Raw genomic sequence first — 23959 nt, 5'->3', positions numbered from 1 at the left:
TGAGTAAGACGTCGAAGAAACAAAAGAAAAGTGATAAGGCCCAGGGGACGACACTGCCACCAGGCCATGGCTCGACCCATAAAGTCGGTGACCGACCATTGGCACCGAAAAAGGCCGATACAGTGCCGAGATCGTCCGACTCCGGTCGAGACACCGGCACGCAGCCTTCTCAGGACCAAGAAAGGGCTGCTGAAAAGGATCGACGCCGAGATAGCGGTGCCGAAACGGCTCGACGCCGAGACAGCGGCACCGAGGAAGATCGACGCCGAGAGGCTTCGACTCTAAAAAAGAAGAAGGTCACCTCGGAGCCGAAAAGGCATACAGACAGGGTTTCGGTGCCGGAACGACCCGCAACCGACCCAGTTACCGGTTCCTATTCAGAGGAGCAGTCCTTGTCCTCTCAGATGCGAAAGCATAAATTTGAGGGAGAGTTGCAATCCACCGAAGTGGACCATATGCAGAAACGTATTTTCATACAGGAAGGAACAGGGAAAATAAGCACCCTTCCCCCTATTAGGAGAAAAAGGAGACTGGAGTTTCAGACAGACCAAGCACCACAAACAAAAATGGTGAAAAAGGTAACTCCGCCACCCTCTCCTCCACCTGTAACTAACATTTCGCCAGCACAAACTCCATCACATTCCCCGGCTCACACCACCGTGAGCCAAGGTGACCAGGACCAAGACGCTTGGGACTTATACGACGCCCCAGTGTCGGACAACAGTCCAGAGGCGTATCCCACAAAGCCCTCACCACCAGAAGACGGCACAGCTTATTCACAAGTGGTGGCTAGAGCGGCAGAGTTCCACAACGTAAACCTCCACTCAGAACCAGTCGAGGATGACTTCTTATTCAACACCCTCTCATCCACCCACAGCTCCTACCAAAGCCTGCCTATGCTCCCAGGAATGCTTCGGCTCGCAATGGAAATCCTCAAGGAGCCGGTCAAAAGTAGGGCAATCACACCAAGGGTTGAAAAGAAATACAAAGCGCCTCCCACAGACCCTGTTTTCATCACCACACAGCTGCCACCAGATTCTGTCGTAGTAGGAGCAGCTTGCAAGAGAGCCAACTCCCACACATCTGGGGATGCACCACCCCCAGATAAAGAGAGCCGCAAGTTCGATGCAGCCGGAAAGAGAGTCGCAGTACAAGCTGCAAACCAGTGGCGCATCGCTAACTCTCAAGCACTACTTGCGCGCTATGACAGAGCCCATTGGGACGAGATGCAACACCTCATTGAGCATCTACCCAAGGAACTACAAAACAGGGCGAAACAGGTGGTTGAGGAAGGACAGAACATATCTAATAATCAGATACGCTCCTCTATGGACGCAGCAGACACAGCTGCAAGGACAATTAACACATCTGTGACTATAAGAAGGCACGCATGGCTACGAACGTCTGGTTTTAAACCAGAGATACAGCAGGCAGTGCTCAATATGCCCTTCAATGAGAAACAACTGTTCGGACCAGAGGTGGACACGGCAATTGAGAAACTGAAAAAGGACACTGACACTGCTAAAGCCATGGGCGCACTCTACTCCCCGCAGAGCAGAGGCACTTACAGCACCTTCCGCAAGACAACCTTTAGAGGGGGGTTTCGGGGTCAGGCCACACAAGCCAGCACCTCACAGGCAACACCGTCCAGCTACCAGGGACAGTACAGGGGAGGTTTTTCGGGGCCAATATAGAGGGGGACAATTCCCTAGGAATAGGGGAAAATTTCAAAGCCCCAAAACCCCTACAACCAAGCAGTGACTCACATGTCACTCATCCCCTCCACACAACACCAGTGGGGGGAAGAATAGGTCATTACTACCAAGCATGGAAAGAAATAACTACAGACACTTGGGTCTTAGCAATTATCCAACATGGTTATTGCATAGAATTTCTACAAATCCCTCCAAACATACCACCAAAAGCACAGAATTTATCGAAACAACATTCCGACCTTCTAGAAATAGAAGTCCAAGCATTATTGCAAAAAAATGCAATCGAACTAGTACCAAAGTCACAAATAAACACAGGAGTTTATTCACTCTACTTCTTAATACCGAAAAAGGACAAAACACTGAGACCAATCCTAGACCTCAGAATACTAAACACCTAAATCAAATCAGATCACTTTCACATGGTCACGCTACAAGAAGTGTTACCATTGCTAAAACTACAGGACTACATGACAACCTTAGACCTCAGACGCGTATTTCCATATACCAATACATCAGTCGCACAGGAAATACCTAAGGTTTGTATTCAAAGGAATACATTACCAGTTCAAAGTATTGCCGTTTGGTTTAACAACCGCACCAAGAGTCTTTACAAAATGTCTAGCAGTAGTGGCTGCACACATCAGAAGGCAGCAAATACACGTATTCCCGTATCTAGACGATTGGCTAATCAAGACCAACTCACTGACAAGGTGCTCTCACCACACAAATCAGGTCATACAAAACCTCTACAAACTTGGTTTCACCGTCAACTTTGCAAAATCACACATTCTGCCTTGCAAGGTACAACAATACCTAGGAGCCATAATAGACACAACAAAAGGACTAGCCACTCCAAGTCCACAAAGAATTCAAAATTTCAACTATATCATACGACGCATGTACCCAACACAAAAAGTACAAGCAAAAATGATATTACAACTCCTAGGCATGATGTCCTCATGCATAGCCATTGTCCCGAATGCAAGACTGCACATGAGGCCCTTACAACAGTGCCTAGCATCACAATGGTCACAAGCACAGGGTCACCTTTTAGATCTGGTGTTGATAGACCGCCAAACATATCTCTCGCTTCTATGGTGGAACAGTATAAATTTAAACAAAAGGCGGCCTTTACAAGACCCAGTGCCACATTACGTAATAACGACAGATGCTTCCATGACGGGGTGGGGAGCACACCTCGATCAACACAGCATACAAGGACAATGGAACGTTCATCAAACAAAACTGCATTTAAATCACCTGGAACTGCTAGCAGTTTTTCAAGCACTAAAGGCTTTCCAACCAATCATAACTCACAAATACATTCTTGTCAAAACAGACAACAATGTATTATCTAAACAAACAGGGGGGACACACTCAACGCAGTTGAACCTTCTAGCACAGAAGATATGGCGATGGGCAATTCACAACCACATTCGCCTAATAGCACAGTTTATTCCAGGGATCCAGAATCAACTTGCAGACAATCTCTCTCGAGATCACCAACAGGTCCACGAATGGGAAATTCACCCCCAAATTCTAAACACTTACTTCAGACTTTGGGGAACGCCTCAAATAGACTTGTTTGCAACAAAAGAGAACGCAAAATACCAAAACTTCGCATCCAGATACCCACACAGGCAGTCCCAGGGCAATGCCCTATGGATGAACTGGTCAGGGATATTTGCATACGCTTTTCCCCCTCTCCCTCTCCTTCCTTATCTAGTAAACAAATTGAGTCAAAACAAACTCAAACTCATATTGATAGCACCAACTTGGGCAAGGCAACCCTGGTACACAACACTGCTAGACCTATCAGTAGTACCCCACATCAAATTGCCCAACAGGCCAGATCTGTTAACACAACACAACCAACAGATCAGGCATCCAGATCCAGCATCGCTAAATCTAGCAATCTGGCTCCTGAAATCCTAGAATTCGGACACTTAGAACTTACCCAAGAATGTATGGAAGTCATAAAGCAAGCCAGAAGGCCATCCACTAGGCACTGCTATGCAAGCAAATGGAAGAGGTTTGTTTGCTACTGCCATCATAATCAGATCCATCCATTACACGCATCTCCAAAGGATGTAGTGGGTTACTTGCTACACTTACAAAAATCTAACCTAGCTTACTCTTCCATTAAAATACACCTTGCAGCAATATCTGCATACCTGCAGGTTACCTATTCAGCTTCACTATATAGGATACCAGTCATTAAGGCATTTATGGAAGGCCTTAAAAGAATTATACCACCAAGGACACCACCCGTTCCTTCATGGAACCTCAATGTTGTCCTAACAAGACTCATGGGTCCACCTTTCGAACCCATGCACTCTTGCGAAATACAGTTCCTAACCTGGAAAGTTGCATTTCTCATCGCCATCACATCTCTACGAAGAGTAAGCGAAATTCAAGCGTTTACAATACAAGAACCTTTTATCCAACTACACAAAAATAAGGTAGTCCTAAGGACTAATCCTAAATTTTTACCAAAGGTTATTTCACCGTTCCACCTAAATCAAACGGTAGAACTACCAGTGTTCTTCCCACAGCCAGATTCCGTAGCTGAGAGGGCACTACATACATTAGATGTCAAAAGAGCATTAATGTACTACATTGACAGAACAAAAAACATCAGGAAAACTAAACAACTATTTATTGCATTCCAAAAACCTCATGCAGGAAACCCAATATCAAAACAAGGTATAGCCAGATGGATAGTTAAGTGCATCCAAATCTGCTACCTTAAAGCAAAACGACAGCTGCCCATTACACCAAGGGCACACTCAACCAGAAAGAAAGGTGCTACCATGGCCTTTCTAGGAAATATTCCAATGAACGAAATATGTAAGGCAGCCACATGGTCTACGCCTCACACGTTCACCAAGCACTACTGTATAGACGTGCTATCCGCACAACAAGCCACAGTAGGTCAAGCCGTGTTAAGAACCTTATTTCAAACTACTTCCACTCCTACAGGCTGAGCCACCGCTTTTGGGGAGATAACTGCTTACTAGTCTATGCACAACATGTGTATCTCCAGCGACAGATGCCATCGAACTGAAAATGTCACTTACCCAGTGTACATCTGTTCGTGGCATCAGTCGCAGTAGATTTGCATGTGCCCACCCGCCTCCCCGGGAGCCTGTAGCAGTTCAGAAGTTAGCTTAAGCTCTGTACATTTGTAAATATATTATTTAAACCTTTAATAGTTACATACTTAGTCACTCCATTGCATGGGCACTGTTACTACAACACAACTCCTACCTCACCCTCTGCGGGGAAAACAATCGAAGATGGAGTCGACTCCCATGCGCAATGGAGACGAAGAGGAGGAGTCACTCGGTCCCGTGACTCGAAAGACTTCTTCGAAGAAAAACAACTTGTAACACTCCGACCCAACACCAGATCGCGGGCTATGCACAACATGTGAATCTTCAGCGACTGATGCCACGAACAGATGTACACTGGGTAAGTGACATTTTCATTCTGGTGAGTACTGTAACAGCAGATTCCTCTCTGTCCTCACACTTCTGCTTTCTGTGGATTAGCCTCTTTGCCATTTAAAAAGTCCCCAAGATAGGAACCACACACAGCTTCGGACACTTTGCTCTGTGCTCCATGTCTGCGTGCAAGGAAAGAAAAAGATGAAAAAACTGGCATTTGAGTGCAGGGATGGCTTACATGCTGCTCCATCACTTCCAAGGCAGTACAGAGTTGCCACGGAGCCACACTAGCAGCTTCCAGCATGCTGGAACATTGTTCAAGAATTCTCCAGATCCAGTCTTTAACCTGGAGATATTCTAAAGATGAGAAATATGTGATTGGTTAGAGTACCCAGCAGAAAAAGTATTACCAGAGGCAAGTAACGTGCTCTGGAGTCGAGCTCCATTATTTTGCTAGCAAGAAGCATTGTGTGCTTTTGAAATTTTCCCTGTGCAGGCAAGCAGGAAGTGAAGTAAGTAATGCCCAGCAGTCAATCTTTTGTGTGAATCTTTTCTGGATTCACATGCTGTGCATTATTCCGCCATCTAGTGGTTGAGTCCGGATTTTCAGTTTTCAGTCATGTGATGACTGTCAGCTAGTTGAGGGCACTGACCTTGTGGAAGCAATGTGGCTCATGCTACCCCCAGCAGTGCTTTTTTGAATCTTCACTTGTTGCGTCTGAAGCCAGTAAAGCAGCATCTGCCGGTAATTAAATAAAGCCACATATAAACCAATTAGGGTGCACTCATCTGTGGACTTGCGTTGAAAACAAATCCAGTAGTCTTATTAGAAAATACATACTGCTAAGCAGACTTTCTCTGATAAAAAATAAAATAAAGAAATATTGATACTAATTAAGTATTCTTTTCAAGGTTTCCTATTTCTGAAGCAAACAAAAACTACTATAGACCTACATATACATTATGGAAGAGTAAAAGGCTCCGTCACTGCTTTGTAATACCCAGACTTCCCAAAAGTATTCCATAACATGTATAGCATCACTAGATGGAGCTTGCTCTTAATTGCCATATTGAGACCTCATTCAGGGGGCAAATTTTTAAGCCGTGAGGAGCTTGTTGACTGCGCTGTTCATGAGGTTGAAAACAGTACCGATTCATTTCCTCTTAGAGTAATGCAGCATTAACTTGAGTGAAAATGTAATGTGCTTGAAATAAACTGGTAAACCTAAAAACGGAAGTTGGGCATCACATCTCCACAATGCGAACTGCACTTGAGGATGCAAAGAAGCGGGTAAAAAATACTCTGTGTGTTGCAAAGAACCAGCGATTGGCCATCTCTTCTACTACCTCACTGTTGGTGAGATGAGGCGTGAAGGAAGTCTAACTGTACTGGGTCATTCCTTTGCAGCATCCAGATCCTCATACCTCCTTATTTTTGGGCTTCAGCGGGTTCCTCAGAGATCCTATCTCTTAGGGATAGGAAGGACACGAAAGTGCATATGTATTTACTGGAGCTAAAATCCATTTTTCCTGGAAAAGCCCATTTCTTCAAGTTGCTCTTGTTCAAGAGCCACTCTTTAAATCCGTGCAACCATACCTTGGGTTTAAATCCGTGCAACCATACCTTGGGTTTAAATCCGTGCAACCATAGCTTGGGTTTAAATCCGTGCAACCATAGCTTGGGTTTAAATCCGTGCAACCTTAGCTTGGGTTTAAATCAGTGCAACCATAGCTTGGGTTTAAATCAGTGCAACCATAGCTTGGGTTTAAATCAGTGCAACCATAGCTTGGGTTTAAATCAGTGCAACCATAGCTTGGGTTTAAATCCGTGCGACCATAGCTTGGGTTTAAATCCGTGCGACCATAGCTTGGGTTTAAATCCGTGCGACCATAGCTTGTGTTTAAACCTGTGCGACCATACCTTGGGTTTAAACCTGTGCGACCATACCTTGGGTTTAAACCTGTGCGACCATACCTTGGGTTTAAACCCGTGCGACCATACCTTGGGTTTAAACCCGTGCGACCATACCTTGTGTTTAAACCCGTGCGACCATAGCTTGGGTTTAAATCCGTGCAACCAAAGCTTGGGTTTAAATCAGTGCAACCATAGCTTGGGTTTAAATCCGTGCAACCATACCTTGTGTTTAAACCTGTGCGACCATACCTTGGGTTTAAACCTGTGCGACCATACCTTGGGTTTAAACCTGTGCGACCATACCTTGGGTTTAAACCTGTGCGACCATACCTTGGGTTTAAACCTGTGCGACCATACCTTGTGTTTAAACCCGTGCAACCATAGCTTGGGTTTAAATCCATGCAACCATAGCTTGGGTCTAAATCCGTGCAACCATAGCTTGGGATGAGGAAGTTGGGCAGGGGTTGGTGATGCTGGGGTGGTGGCACGGGCAAGCAGTCTCTAGAAAGTAATCTGCCGATAGTTTGAAGCAGAAGAAATCTAATTATATTACACTTTGGAATAGTTAGTCCTCTGTGCAGTATCTCCACTTGGTTAGATTCAAGATCTTTCCTCCATTGATAATGCCCACTCATCATGCCCAGCTCACCTGCAGCCTGTTTTGAGAACTGAGTGCAGGTGAGGCAGCCAGTGGATGAATAGGAGAGAAAAAGGAACCAGAGTGAATTGGATAATTCTGCCATTTTTGTTTCATATTTTTAAACTACCAAGACCTCTGAATCACCCCAGGTGGCAACTAAAGACACAAGTATTGGATGGATGAGTGCTGGTGTGTACACGTCGGAACCGTCATACTCGATTTTTATTCGTCGTCAACCATGTTTTCCGCAAAATCCCCAAAAGGTTTTGAGTTTACTGCAGCACATATATGGATTTCCGTAGAACCTGTTTTTTCCCCCGCGTAGCCAAGTTGAATTTTGTTTTACAGAAATCCCCTATGCACTTGTTGACAACTCTAGCTTTAATTGATCTATGTATACAGGGAGTGCAGAATTATTAGGCAAGTTGTATTTTTGAGGATTAATTTTATTATTGAACAACAACCATGTTCTCAATGAACCCAAAAAACTCATTAATATCAAAGCTGAATATTTTTGGAAGTAGTTTTTAGTTTGTTTTTAGTTTTAGCTATGTTAGGGGGATATCTGTGTGTGCAGGTGACTATTACTGTGCATAATTATTAGGCAACTTAACAAAAAAAAATATATACCCATTTCAATTATTTATTATTACCAGTGAAACCAATATAACATCTCAACATTCACAAATATACATTTCTGACATTCAAAAACAAAACAAAAACAAATCAGTGACCAATATAGCCACCTTTCTTTGCAAGGACACTCAAAAGCCTGCCATCCATGGATTCTGTCAGTGTTTTGATCTGTTCACCATCAACATTGCGTGCAGCAGCAACCACAGCCTCCCAGACACTGTTCAGAGAGGTGTACTGTTTTCCCTCCTTGTAAATCTCACATTTGATGATGGACCACAGGTTCTCAATGGGGTTCAGATCAGGTGAACAGGAAGGCCATGTCATTAGATTTCCTTCTTTTATACCCTTTCTTGCCAGCCACGCTGTGGAGTACTTGGACGCGTGTGATGGAGCATTGCCCTGCATGAAAATCATGTTTTTCTTGAAGGATGCAGACTTCTTCCTGTACCACTGCTTGAAGAAGGTGTCTTCCAGGAACTGGCAGTAGGACTGGGAGTTGAGCTTGACTCCATCCTCAACCCGAAAAGGCCCCACAAGCTCATCTTTGATGATACCAGCCCAAACCAGTACTCCACCTCCACCTTGCTGGCGTCTGAGTCGGACTGGAGCTCTCTGCCCTTTACCAATCCAGCCACGGGCCCATCCATCTGGCCCATCAAGACTCACTCTCATTTCATCAGTCCATAAAACCTTAGAAAAATCAGTCTTGAGATATTTCTTGGCCCAGTCTTGACGTTTCAGCTTGTGTGTCTTGTTCAGTGATGGTCGTCTTTCAGCCTTTCTTACCTTGGCCATGTCTCTGAGTATTGCACACCTTGTGCTTTTGGGCACTCCAGTGATGTTGCAGCTCTGAAATATGGCCAAACTGGTGGCAAGTGGCATCTTGGCAGCTGCACGCTTGACTTTTCTCAGTTCATGGGCAGTTATTTTGCGCCTTGGTTTTTCCACACGCTTCTTGCTACCCTGTTGACTATTTTGAATGAAACGCTTGATTGTTCGATGATCAAGCTTCAGAAGCTTTGCAATTTTAAGAGTGCTGCATCCCTCTGCAAGATATCTCACTATTTTTGACTTTTCTGAGCCTGTCAAGTCCTTCTTTTGACCCATTTTGCCAAAGGAAAGGAAGTTGCCTAATAATTATGCACACCTGATATAGGGTGTTGATGTCATTGGACCACACCCCTTCTCATTACAGAGATGCACTTCACCTAATATGCTTAATTGGTAGTAGGCTTTCGAGCCTATACAGCTTGGAGTAAGACAACATGCATAAAGAGGATGATGTGGTCAAAATACTAATTTGCCTAATAATTCTACACTCCCTGTATGTCTAATTAGAAATGCTAATTTTGTATGTCACATTGTTTTGCTTTTACTTTGGGGTTTTACCAAATCTTTTTCTGACATCAGTTGAACACACACTATCTGTGACATGCTCATTGTGTTTTTCCTACACAGGTGAACAAGGAGTGTGTTCGAGGCTTATGGGCCGGACAACAGCAGGAGCTGGTCTTCTTACGAAATCGGAACCCTGAGCGAGGGAGCATCCAAAATGCCAAACAAGCTTTGCGGAACATGATTAACTCGTCCTGTGATCAGCCGATTGGTTACCCTATCTACGTTTCGCCGCTTACTACTTCCTATGCAGACAGCCATGAGCAACTCAAGGGGATTCTTGGGGGCGCCATCAGTTTCGGAAACATCCGGAATTTTATAGTGTCTACCTGGAGTAGGTGGGTTACCGTGTCTTCATTCTGTTAACATTTACCACAAATACTATATCATCCATGTAAACTGAGATTAGTGAACTGTAATATGTAGGTTGTGTTTGGGCAATATATAAAAACCTTTAAATTTTTTGAATGAATCTGCATTTGGAATGTTTTACAGAATTTCGAATTGATTTGTATTGCCATGGTTTTCAACTTCTGCAGTAAGTAAGTAAATACTTTCCCTTTTCACCTAATGCACTACACACACTCGAGAGGAAGTGCCAAGACAATTACCTTACATGTGCAGGCTCCTAAATGGTTAATAGATCTTGCCATAGTAAGAATAAATATTATGACTAAATCAATTACCAGACTGCAGCTACCTGCCCTTAGGTAAGTTTCTGGAGTTAATATCAAAATATACTAGTGCATTATTTCTTTTTTTCCACGTTTACCAATGTGGCTTTGGAAACTGGCTGTAGCATGAAGGTCATAACCTGACATTTATAGAAACTGATTTGTGGGAAAAATGGATTCTGTATTCTACTATGCAACAGTGATTGTCTAGTGCCCTAGTCCCATCTGCTTCTTACTGGCCTAAGGTGTGCATCTATATACCGTTTCTGTTAGAGGCAGTGCGGGCTGTCAAATCTATGAAGACAGTTTGGGCTCCATCAATAATGGAAGATGCATTGACTGTTAGTGCGTCTTCTAAGCTGTTTGTATTGTAGCTGTTCTTCACAGTGGCTGTGGGACCACACTTTTAATGTAATTTCGCGGAATTTGTCATTGTATCTGTAATGGTCATTATACCATAGTAATGTCAAGGTAGGCATCCTGATGATCTCATGTCTTGGCACTCAGAATACCCAAGCTCTGGACAGATCTGTACATTGTTCCAGTCTCCTCTCTAAGAGCCAGTCCTTGCTTTAGCTTTGCAGCTATAGAAGCGGACTACGCATCCTTCATAGTTCAGCGTTCTCGCAGTACTGTTTAATGTAGATTTAAAACGTTTACACGATCTAATTTTGTAATACAGCATGGGTTGGAATACCTATGCCAACAGTACCCATATTTTCTTTCTTAATTATGGGTGACCTGTTAGTGTGTTTTTATTATGTTTTTTCCATCAACATACGCATATGATAAAATATGCTTTCAAACTGGTTAAACTTTTATAGCAAGATGATCAACGTAAAACAGATTTCCCGTCCCAAGTACAAATTGGTTAATTTTTTAATATGCACATCCTTTCCTCTGCAAAAGTCAAGACATCGTGGTTTCTATTTTGTAGAGACCTCTCCCTACAACCACTTGCAAACCAAATGCCAATTGTCATTGTTGCTTCACATTTAAAAAATTTTTTTAAAACTCAATGAGTCTTCTAAAAGAAGTGATTAACATCTAGAAACAGGTTTCGAATGTGAAGAGATTTAAGTTGAAGGCGTGTAAGTTATGTCTGAACACCATAAACGTATACAATCTTTGTGGAACAGATTACTTTGAGAATAGGAAACTATTTTCTTATTTATTTTTCTTTGCTGACCTTATAAATAGATTCGTATTTCTGTAGAATTCGGGCAGGGATAAAGTTGAATGTGAGCTCTAGTCTTGCAAGGTAAAACTTAATTTTACAAGAAAAAAAGTTTTGACCGAAGGCAAAATGGAAATTGTTTTCATTGGTATTCCTATGCCTGGTTAAAACAGTCCTAAAATTCGTACTGTTTAGATACCCAAGTTGATTTACTAAACAGTTTAGCGACTTGAGGAATTGGTGAGGAGTTTGCCCCATTGAATAAACATAAATACTGGTATGCTAGTAATCTTAGGATATTCGACACTCTTGGTTGTTGGTTTCTGTACAATCAGCTATTCAATTGAGACAAGTCAGATGGCCCTTGAAGAGAAGTGTACACAACTCCATACTGCTGATTAACCAATGTGGTGGATTCCATAAAAGATGAAGTATATTTTTAATGGAATTCTGAAGTGTGAAAAACATATCGAATTAACTGACTGATAGGAAAAACAAATCATTCAGGAAGTCTTACAATCACTAAAGCATTAAGAATTTTGAGAAACGTATGTTTTAAGCACCATATTCATTGTATTCGTTTTCCATTTTAGGAGAGAGGCACTGTAGGCTGCCTTCTGTGCCAATTGCCCTTTGTAGAGAGAAAGAAATTGGAGAAGGACTTAGAACCAGTAGCTGAAAAATACTGTTGCGCAAAACTAAAATACAATAATTGGGTCATCACCCTTGCGTATGAATTCTAACAAGAGAGGTCTTTATAGAAAGACCGGCTTCAGTTGAAGATAGAGGACAGCGAAGGGGATGGGCACGATTGAACATACCCACCCCATCCTCCACATTAAGTAATGGGGCTATCAAGTGGGGGAGGGGGTGTAAGGTTTAAAAAGGGGCAGAACGCATCCGCATGATAGACGAAAGGCAAACCACAGAATGGTGTTTACATCCTGGTGAATGACATTTTTTAAAATTCTTTGAAGCTGTATATTGTGCTATGTTTCTTTAGAACAGATTTCCACCTCTGTTTTTCATACTGATTGCCTGACTCCGTGGCCTAGTTTTATTTATTAAAACAAGTTTAAACAAGGAAAGCGGAATGAAGGAACCACATTTGGTCATGGTTAGAAATTGCTGCAATGTAAGTGCTTATGTGTCTTACCCATCCTGCAGTTGTAAAAGTGTCATTTGATATTTTCGTGCGATGCACGACATTTAATCTTATTGGACTTTAGCGGCTGAAGATCAGCTCCAGGACAGTCTGTTCGATCTTCCCTTAAAATGTCACCAGTGTTTCTCTGCTTGAAAATTCTCTTATCCTTCACGATTCATTATTTTGGTGACCTGCTGCTGATTTAAGTCCAGCAGAGTGAGTGGACAGCGTCTTTTTTGAAGTAATAGATGCCACCACTGTGACCTTGCTCTTATAGGCGTCAAAAATAGACCCTGATGTTATAGTATGTGAGTCAATGTATAGAAAATGATTACCACAGTGTAAATAAGGTAGAACTGAAACACAATAACTCCTGATTGAAAAGATCTGGTTAGTGTAAACGAAAATGAGAAGTGGAATGAAACCACTGCCCTACCCTCTGATGACTTCTGCTGTATACCCGTTTCACAGGATCTGTAATTACATGTTAATGGCATGATAGCAGGGGGCAGAGTAGCAGAGGAATGAAATTAAGTCCACAGGGGAGGGCCTGAGTACCGTGTTGTTTCTTAAGCGCACTGTCGGCGTCCTTCGCTCCTTTCACTGTTTCGCACTGCAGTAGTTGCTTGCTGCTCGGGTGCTTCGGATTACATGACAGCACTGAGTGGAGCTACAGGAACAAGTGTGTCCAGGTATTACCACAAGGGGTAAAGATGTACGTTGTCGTGGGATAGGTCTTCTGTTTTTGTGTGGCGGAATTTACTCCCTGTCCGTGTGACACATTGCCCTGTAGAAGGTATAACAACTATAGAATGATTCCTCCTCAGCTAAGGGGTCGTTACAGGACTTAAACCTCTCTTCTGGAGAATCTTTTGCATCCTGTAACCCCTGTTTGGAAATGAGAGAACTCCCTCAGCTGTTAAAGAAATGTTGAAATCCCATTTGTACTTTTTGATCAGATAAGCTATCAGGGCAAGGGGGCATAAGCAATCTCACAGAGAGGACAAAAGTAGGCTTACAGAGAGAGCCTGATGAAAAACAAGCCCCTGCAACATTTCCTATTTAGCACACAGTCTCTCTAGTGTTGTGAAAGATTTTTCCATTCAAATAACCAGTACAAGCCTGTAATTTTCACTTAGACATTGACTAGCTTGGTTATTAAGGAGGCCCAATAATGCTCGTTTTGAGAAGTTACTGTAATAGGACAGTTGCCTGCATAAACTAATGTGTCTGTTTTGATTCGGAGCTGTCCCGCTTACAGCTGCCAGTGTCCTTTGTGTCACATTGCAAACGTTTTTCCACTCTCACAATATACCTTAAACAGCAGGAGCAAATTGTGAATCACTCTCTATTGTAAAGTGCTGGAAAAGATAGGTTTTCTGTGATAACCGAAGGGCCTCACAGGTGCCCTGTTGTGTAGCATTCTCCCCAGAATTAAGGTAGGTTTCCTCAGGTCAGCACCCACCTTTGTTGCTTTGCAAATTCCAAGAACTTGTACACAATGTTGTTGAAATATTTAGGTGTTATCAAGTCAACCATGATTTTGATAGAGACTTTTAACTGCAGTTTCCTCACCTTATGAATTTTTCACGGGTGCCAGACTGGATCTGGAAACTTTAATAGCAATATCCCAGTGCATCAACAGGTGGTGTCCTGCGGCTCCGTGTCTGGTCCATTGGTTCTGGAAGTGACATTGAGGTCGTATGACCGCCACCTCCTTGCACTGTAGTCAGTTCCTTTTGTTTCCGTGCCTTCTGATGCAAGTACAGAGTTAGCAGTGCTGTCCCTTGACAGAACAGGAAACTAGTTGTTTGTGGCTTTTGTAGCTGTAGATACACATGCTGTGCATACTTCTACCATCTAGTAATGAGCTCTGATGTATATAACTTGGTTTTCTTCAAAGGAAGCCTTTTCAGGTCACTAGGTCTAGGATCTCCATCTATTAGTTCTATTAGTTGTATTGCGCATTCGCTCAGTTGTTGTTTCTCCGCCATTGGGGTCAGACGTGTTGTCCACAGCTCTGGTTCAAATCCTTGGGGTGTTCTCGGGGGGCCTTCAGATTCACGCTGTCATCAGTATGTAAAAGCAATCCAGCATTCCTGTTGGTTTTCCACCATCACATACCTTTGACTCTGAGTCAAACTAACATCATCAACTCTAAACCACTCTGGTCAAGAATGTTCCCGTGATGGAAAGGACTTTATTACGATTCTGCCCTAGTTGGCGGACCAAGTATCAGAGATTCGACCTCCATGAATTCGGAGACCTCTATCCGTCACCAGACCACTGTGAGGATTCCTGTTTGACCTGCCTTGCACACATAAACAAGAAAACTCTTCGGAACCGACACGCACGTCGGATTGCCTCTGCCACCATGACGCACAGACGAGAGGTAGAGGAGACTACTGACATCTTCAGGGAACAGGAGTATAATTTCGAAGCAGTAGATGCTCAGGCATTGTAATGGAGGCAGCCTTTTTCACCTAGAAGCACAATTCCGAGGCAGATGATGAGTCCAAAGAGCCACTGCCAGCCCAGTGCACTCAGAAGGTTGCAATGAGTATGGATGTTCACATAACTCACCACTCGGAGGCTCAAACCTCTAGCTCTCAGGTTGCTTATGAGGCATCCAGTGCACCAGTGATTGACACCAGAAAACACATATGACACTGAAATCCCACTCTGAGGCTCGAGTGCAACTTTTCCTCTGAGCTTGAAGGTACATCCTCAGCTACCCTTGGACTCAAAAGGACTGGAGCCAAAATCTTTGGAGCAGAAACATCCTGCCCTGAGACATTTGGAGCTGAGTACGGTGTTGAGGCCTGTTGACTAAGCAGTCGGAGCCGAGATCGAGCACAGCATCTTCTGGTCAGTGAACTCCTGCAGTCCTGTCAAGACCGCCTTCCTCTATAGCATCCTCTGCTGCTTCAAAGGAATTTGATCAGCCAATTTTCGAGCGCCTGTAGGAACACAGTGCATTCCTATCCAACTAGACACAGGTCGGATTCTGGCAAAGCCTCCACATGTAACAAAGGACTCTGCATCTCACAAGAGGAAGTTCACTTTTGAGGAGGCCGTCAACCCACTGGAACTTCCAGCCCCTAAAAAGCAAAAGAGACCTGATAGGGCGACCTCTCCCCTGCCTTCTGCTCACCCCCCTACTTCCCTGCCTCCTCCTCCATTCGCCTCCACCTGTCTCCCGTCTTTCCTCTATTGATGCTACATTATTCACCTAGCGACTATTCACATTTGGGGGTGGGAACAGTCCTAGGCTCCCTTATGACCGATATAACCACCCATATGACTTGCAGCGTTTCGGACCCATGGGATGACTGTTGCTGAATCCTCCGTGAACACAGACATAGATCTTTACCCTTCTAAGCCACCACTTCCTGATTCTGTAATTTCGTACCATGAGGTGTTAGACTGAGCTGCCACTTTCCACAATGCAGAACTACATGTGTAGCAAGAGGAGGAGGATTTTCTAGACGAAACTTCTCCACCACCCAATGCTTTCTTGAATATCTCCCCTCTGCTTAACAATGTTCTGAAGTCTGCAAATGAGATTTTTAAGGGCCCCGCAAAGCAAAAGGGACCACGCCTAGGGGTGGATAGGAGGTATAAAGCCCCCCCTAATGACCTTCCATACATTCATGGCCAACTACCCCCTGAATCTTTAGCTGTTCATGCAGCCAGAAAGCGTGCCAGCACTAAGGGAACAGGAGAACAAGAAAGTTTATTATGCTTGGAGAAAGAGTGGCAGCTCAGTTAACATGCCATTGGCGAATTGCAAATTTAACTGGCTTGCTCTCCAGGTACTACTGTTCACACTGGGGCCACATCGTTGACTTGGTAGAGCACCTCCCAGAACAGTATCGTGAGAAGGGGCAGCAGTCAGTGGCAGAAGGGAAGATCATCTCCAACACTAACATCTGCCGCGCCCTGGGTGCCACGGATACAGCTGCTCGCAGTATTAATATTAGTATTCTGCTGCAACACCATGCCTGGCTGCTTGTTTCAGGCTGGAAGGGCAGAAGCACCTGCTCATTGTCCCTTTTGATGGCCAGCAGCTCTTTGACCCTCTGGTAGATGAGATGCTTAAGAAAATCAAAAAGGACACAAAGACAGCTAAGGCTATGGGTGCCCTACAAACACAGACCCCCAGGGGGTTCCTTTTGGTTCACACAGTTTGTCTGCATCCAAGACCCCCACTCCAGAAACCTCTTCTACTTTCACAAAGCCAACACAGCATTCCCCTTCTCGGGGTTACTATGGAGGTGGATATATGGGCAGTAATGTAAGAGGTTGAGGCAAGGGCGCCACCCGTACCACAGCACCGGTGCAGGATATTGTTTGTTACCTGTTGCACTTGCAGAAATCAGGCCTAGCCATACCCTGATCTGTTACACTTGGCTGCCGTAGGTGCCTACTTAGAGAAAAGGCAACAGGTTTCCTTATTCAGAATACCTGTAATTAAAGGGTCAAGGAAAGCCTCAAGAGAAATTCCACCCAGGACACTCCCTGCTCCAGTTTGGAACTAAACATTGTTCTCATTAGACTCATGGATCTTCTCTTTGAACCACTTCATTCTCGCCCCCTGCAATTCCTGTCTTGAAAGATGGCCTTCTCTGTGGCCATCACTTCTTTGAGAAGTCAGTGAGAGAAACGCTGTTCCTCTAGAAGAGCCCTTTTTCCAGGTACATCAAGATGAAATGGTCCTTGGCAACAATCCTTAATGAAAGGATTGAACTGCCAGTTTCTTTCTGCAACCATAATCTGTAGCAGAATGTGCTTTGCATACTCTTGATCTCAAAAGAGAACTTATGCACTATATTGATAAAACAAAACCATTCCGTAAGCCCTAACAACTGTTTGTGTCATACTCCAAGCATTACAGAGGACATGCCCTTTCAAAGTTGGTTACTGAAATGCATACAAATGTGTTATGCCAAAGCTAAGCGTAACCTTCCTGCCCCTCTTACATCTCACTCTGCCCATGCGAAAGGGGCTTCCATGGCTTTCTAGGGTAACATACCATTAGCTTACATCTGCAAAACATCTACCTGGTTTATCCGACAATCCTTTACTAAACATTACTGTGTTGACGTTCTGGCGAGATAGCAAGCTAGAGTTGTCCAGGCTGTCCTATGTACACTTTCCCAGTCTTCTGCATCATTCTCTAGCTAAGCCACCACTTTTAGGAGCACATGCGCCCACCCTCAACCCCCGGTCGTCCGAGGTTGTTGCAGATTAATTTATTTTCCTGTCATTCTTATTTTCTTTCCTTTGTAGGATCTTTATTGTATTCTCTGAGCTCCTTCTTCGGTTTCGCCCACCGTGCACAAAAAACACTCAATGAGCCGATGCCCATGCGCAGCACCACTAATAGGTGGAGATAAACATTAGATGGCAGAAGTATGGACAGCTTGTGAATCTACAGCACTACATGCCACAAACAGATGCTTACAGGGTAAGTAACATTTTCCTTTTCTGTCAAAACCCCCAAAGTGGGCACATATGGGCCCCAAAACGAAAGGGTTTAAGCAGTTTTGTGACTGTCATTGACAGAGCTCAGTGACAGACGCACACACCACCTGCCTGTGATGCCTCAGCACCACGCATGAGACAGTCATGCTGGTGGTGTGCTAAGATGCTCCGTAAGTCCATTTGAGGTTGCGCTGCCAAGCTCACTGCTGATGAGCTCAGGAAGAAGTCATGAAAGCAGTTCCTGTCCCGGTCAAGGACGTGGTCACGCATCCACTCCTGGGCCTAATCCGGAGACCTCTCCACATCGAGATCCAAGAGTTCAGGTAAGTCAAAGAAGCACGTATAACACAAGAAATTAAAGGACAGTTCTCAGTCGTCCCACTACTCGCATTATTCAGTCACGCAAAGCCCTGCGTACCTCTACATCTAGGAGGCGCTCTATTGAGCGGACTTTACAGTTGCTTCCAGTCAACCTTGTCCTCCCTCAGGGGACAGCCACAACACCAAGGTGCGTTATCTGAAGGTGGCTTAATGAGCTTTGGTACCCCAGTGGATTCCTCTGGAGCTCCTTTGAGCCTCAAGGATTCAAGGTTGCAGCCACCTTGAGGCCCATCTGTGGATTTGTCCCTAACTGCACAATTCAACCTCCACCAAGGTTAGACCTGTCCTTGAGCACAGCACTGCTGTCTGCAGCCCTAGCACAATCTGCGACCACGAGACCGAAGCTAAAGGATAGACCCTTGAAACTGGTGTCACTGACAGTAGACCTTGATCCGATAGCATTAACAGATTCAGATGCTTGACCTCTGCAGTCTCCACTGTGTTATTTTACTTTTTATGAAACTGATCAAGAGTTTTATGATCAAGGTGTGGAAGGGGGATGTATATTACAATCGGGGCAATGTTTTTGAAGAGGAGCAGCAAGATGCCATTGAGGTGGACATCTCCCCAGACGTCTTTTCAAACATGCCTGTCCCTGTGTCCACAGAAGTGCATGCCTCCTTTGCAACAGTCATCAGAAGGGTGGCCTACTTTCTCAACCTCAACCTGCCAATGAAGGAGGTAAAAACCAACATGTTGATGGAGGTTCTTAGCCTGGCAACTTCCACTCGGGAAGCTCTGTTTTCTTGCAACGAGGCCCTAGTAGATTGCCGGCATCTGGGCAAACTCAGGATCTTGCCCACCGGTCAACAGACAGGTGGCTAGAGAGGACATGCCTTCTCCCAGTGACCCAGACTTTGATACGACCTCCAACCCAGAAAGCTTGATGGTTGGGTTGCAAGAGGCGCAACACTTTTCCCACCTATTCACCTGACACAGAATCCAAACAAATGAAAACATTTGCTAAACTATTTTTTTCTAGTGCCAGTATTTCCTTACGATACAACACCTTGTGCCTCCTTGGATGGCTTTCGCACACCTTATGGAATACAGTGCCAAAGTATTGCCAGATCTTACCAAGGGTATCAAATATACTCTACCATATTTGATCCTCAACGGCCAAGATGCTGTGAAATATACAATCCATTCTGGCCTGAACATAACAGACTGCCTGGCTAGTGTGGTGCTCAGGTTTCATGCCTAGATCTGCTCCTAGGGTTTCTCCTTCGGCATTCAGCAGTCCATGATGGAGACGTTGTCTGATGGCTCATAGATTTTAGGGCAAAGCCTGACTCAGCCCTCAAGAAATTTAAGGAGAGCAAAACCACTACTACCTCTCTGGTCCTAACTCAGCCAGCTCAGCAGTTCACCCACCAACGTCCCTTTCAAGGCTTCAGCAGGGGATATCTGTGCAGACACAACGAATATGGGCTGCAGCAGCAACCAGCCTCATCGTTTTTGGGGTAAGGCCATTGAGCCAGCTGACAACTATCAGGCTCCCAAGTGCAATGTTCTTCCCAGACCACAACCCCCCCCCCCCGAAAGACACGTTTTCAAAACCGCTTTAATTGAACTTTGGTGGCATGAGATTGCAGCGTAGAAGGTCACCTTTCTCCTCCCTGAAGGGCAGAGCATCATGTCAGACCTATAGGTGCTCTAGATTATAGAACATGGCTACTCCCTACATTTTTTTATCCTATATCACAGACATGCCACATGCACCACAGCACCTCCCAGAGGACCATCTCTTGATATGCTGAGGAGACGTTCAAGCTCTTGTGGCCAAATGAACAATTGATACCGGAACCGGTTGTTACTCCCTTTACTTTCTGGTGCCGAAAAAGGAAGGAGGCCTTCATCCCATCCTAGATCTCTGCTCCTTGAACTTGTTCCGAAAGAACATGGTCAAAATGCTAGCACTGGTCTCAGTTCTGTTTGTTCTGGATCCAGGAGACTGGGCGATTGCTCTCGACTTGCAGGATGCATATTTCCACATCCCCGTCCTGCAGTCCCACAGGCACTGCCTACGATTTCAGGTAGGCCAAGAGCACTTTCAGTTCTTCTTGTTTCCTTTTGGCCTGACCCCACAGCACCCTGGGTCTTTACAAAGATGCTGGTGTTGGTAGCAGCCCGTCAGTAATGTTTGTACCAGTCTTCCTGTACCTCAGTGACTCACTACTGAAGCCGGGCTCCCCTCAAATTGTCGCAAACTACCACCAAATGCCTGTTAATCTGTTAACATTGTTCTCCATCACTGTGCTGAAGTCGCCCCTCGCTCCTTTACAGCGGTCGACTTCGTCTGCCCCACCCTGGATATAGTGCTTTTTCAAGCTATTCCTCCGCCTCGACGGCATTCGGGCTGTGTCCCCATGTTTCAGCCCTTGACCTGAGTCTCAGTGAGAGTTGCTCTGAGGCTTCTGGACCTCTTGGCCTGCTGCATCCTGCTTATGGATCATGCTAGTTGGCGCATTTGGCCTCTGCAGTGCAGCACCAAGGCAACTTGTCAGACTCTGTCCAGGTGTCGAAGGAGACTACAAAAGATCTACAGTGGTGGATGCTCAACTGCAGTCGGGCCGGGTATGATATTGCAACAAACAGGGTCGAGTGGGGTCATGGGTCCTGTGCCAACAGGTTCTTTCTCTCTGGAAGTGGCTGAATACTCTGAGTATCTCACTGATTGCCCAGCAGCTGACTGTATCTTTAAAAGCTATGGCTGGTGCCTAGCGGATCACAAATGGCAGTTACAGTCAGAGGTGGCGCACGGCATCTTCCAGCAATGGGGAGAACCCTGGCTTGATCTGTTTGTCACCGCAGAGAACGTGCAGTGTTCAAACGTTTGCTAGTTAGAGTTCAAGAAGCTGGTCCTCCTAGGAAGACACCTTCGATCTGCTTTTGGGAACTGGATTCCTTTATGCATTCCATCTCTCTCTCTTCTGCCTAGAGTACTGAAAAGGATAAGGTAAGACCGGGCCCAAGTCATCCTAGTGGCTCCAGACTGGCGAGTGTGCTGCCTGGAAATTCTGTTCATGAGCATTCATCTTCCCTTCTGGCTGCCCCTTCTGTCGCAGCAGCATGGCTGAGTACTACACCCGAGCCTGCACAGCCAACAACTCCATGCATGGAGATGGAGCAGCAACAGTTGAGGGCTTTCGATCTTCCTCCTGAGGCGGTTGATGTCATTCTGGCAGACGGGCACCTCTCCACCAAGTCTTTATATTTATGGCACTATGAGAAGTTTGTTGCCTTGTGTTCCGTCAGTCATGTTCAATCTTTACTAACAAGCTTGTCAGGCATCCTTCAGTTCTGTCTTTCACTGGCCCCGCAAGACCTTTCTGTGGCTACTGTTAAACGTAATTCGTCAACCTTTTTGGCCTTCCTACGCTGACTGAATCAGCCATCCCTTCTCAAGTCTTCTCCGTGTTTTTCAAAGGGATGGTCTAAATGTTCCTACAACACCTCTTGTGATGATGCAGTGGGACATAAATTTGTTTCTCACTTATCTAAAGTGCACTCCATTAGAGCCTACACATAGTTATCCCTTACGCCTGTTAGCTATCAAAACAATGGGCCTCATTGTAGTCTCATCTGCTGTACAAGTTAGTGAACTCCAGGCCTTTAGTCTCCAGCACCCATACACTTTGGTCTTTCCAGACAAACTGATATTTGAAACAAAGTTGGCTGTCTTGCCAAAGGTTGTTACACCTTCCTTATAGGTCAGTCAATCCCCTTGCGGCCTTATGTACTCCACTGTGTACTCTCCCACTTCTCACCACAGAGAAGGAATAACTGCTTCACTACCTTGACCCTAAGAGGGCTCCTAGATTTTGTATCAGTCGCACCCGAGAACATCCGCAAGATGACCAGTTTTTCATGGCTTCACTGGAGCAAAACAGAAAAGCAGTGCATAAGAGAACCATTTCCCAATGGATTGTTCTAAACATAAAGATTTGCTATGGGCTAGCTAAGAAACAGCCGCAGAAGGCTTGCATGCTCATTCCACCAGAGTGAAGCCTGCTACCATTGTGCTGGTGCGCGGTGTACCAGTCATGGACATTTGCCAGGCTGCTATATGGGTGTCCCTTTACACGTTCACAAAGCATTCCTCCCTGAATAACAAGGTCTTGTGGGACAGGCATTACCCCTAATGTATCCTACCGGATTTCCCTAAGCCATTCCACAGATCCACCACTTAATATATATACAAAGTGTGTAATCATCAGTAGGAAGTCTCTATCAGAGCAAGTTACCTTCAGTAAAACAGTTCCTGGTAGAGACTGTATCTGAAAGCAGATTTTTCTCCAGCCAACCCACCTCCATGTTAAGTGGAATCGACTTACACAACCCATTAATAAGATCCCAAATCTGAAACCTCTGCACTCTGATGACATGGAGATCATAAAGAAACTGACTTTAATGCGCAAAGGTGGCAGTCACCTACCGACGCGCAAGGGTATTGCTCGAAGAAAAATCTCCGGATCCAGTCTGACACCTGGGGGAATCTGCAGCTAGAATATGTCTCTACCAGATATTTCATTACTGAAGGTAAGTAACTTTTACATTAATGCGCAGAGGTGGCAGTCTTCTAGTTGCCCCGACATCACATCCGGAACAGACAGACCTGACGCAGAGCTGCGTGAGAGAATTGGTATTGAAGTTTCTGGTTTCATTTTGGCACCTGGGGGAGATTCAGCTAGATAGTCTCTACCAGAAAAGGCTTTACTAAAGGTAAATAACTATTTTTGTGAACACAACACAGACATGTCTCCTTTGTTAATGTATTTCACCCTGTATGAATTGATGACCTGAGTTGTTTTGAATAACTTCAACAACCTTGGCCTTTGAGAAATGGTTAATTGTTCTTGAACGAAGCCTTCCATTCATTGATTCATTATGAGAAAGAATTAAATGAGAATATGATTGTCCCATCTGCTGTGACTTACTGAAAAGTCATGTTACGGATTGTGTGGGAACTCTTTGAGATTAGAGTTGTAGCTCTCTGGGCATATACTTCATATTTCCTTAGGTGCTTCCATTGGTAACCATGCTGGGCGAGGAGGGAGTTAGAGTGGCAGTATATTAATAGCTGTGCAGCATATGTTGTTTGTGTGTCACACGAACAGAGCCTAGTGCAGAGTAAAGGCACAATGATAGAAGTGACAATGAAACATGGCTTCCATAAGTGCATGAGACATGACCTACTTGAAATTGTGTATTTGTTGTCTTGAGGAGCAAGACTGGTTATCGGTGTTATGGTTTCTGCACATATTGCAATGCTATCTTGACTTAAAAGGATAAGTTTACAAAGCCAAATGTTTTGTAACTCTAAATTTGTAAAGAATAGCT

The 23959-nt window shown here is 44.6% G+C and overlaps 1 protein-coding gene across 5 annotated transcripts in view; it reads left to right on the top strand.

Annotated features, from left to right (window-relative positions):
- PCNX1 (pecanex 1) overlaps nucleotides 1-23959 on the top strand; it is a 436152-nt gene that overhangs the window by 386309 nt on the left and 25884 nt on the right. For all 5 annotated transcript variants that reach the window (XM_069208962.1, XM_069208959.1, XM_069208961.1 and 2 more), the window contains exon 32: nucleotides 9814-10088. In XM_069208962.1, the coding sequence (XP_069065063.1) occupies nucleotides 9814-10088 (275 nt within the window). The remainder of the gene's footprint in view (nucleotides 1-9813; nucleotides 10089-23959) is intronic.

Source organism: Pleurodeles waltl, chromosome 9 (assembly GCF_031143425.1).
Source record: "Pleurodeles waltl isolate 20211129_DDA chromosome 9, aPleWal1.hap1.20221129, whole genome shotgun sequence".
In the NCBI taxonomy this organism is placed as follows: domain Eukaryota; kingdom Metazoa; phylum Chordata; class Amphibia; order Caudata; family Salamandridae; genus Pleurodeles; species Pleurodeles waltl.
The sequence above is the reverse complement of the archived record's forward strand: the minus strand, read 5'-3'. Positions and strand labels throughout refer to the sequence as shown.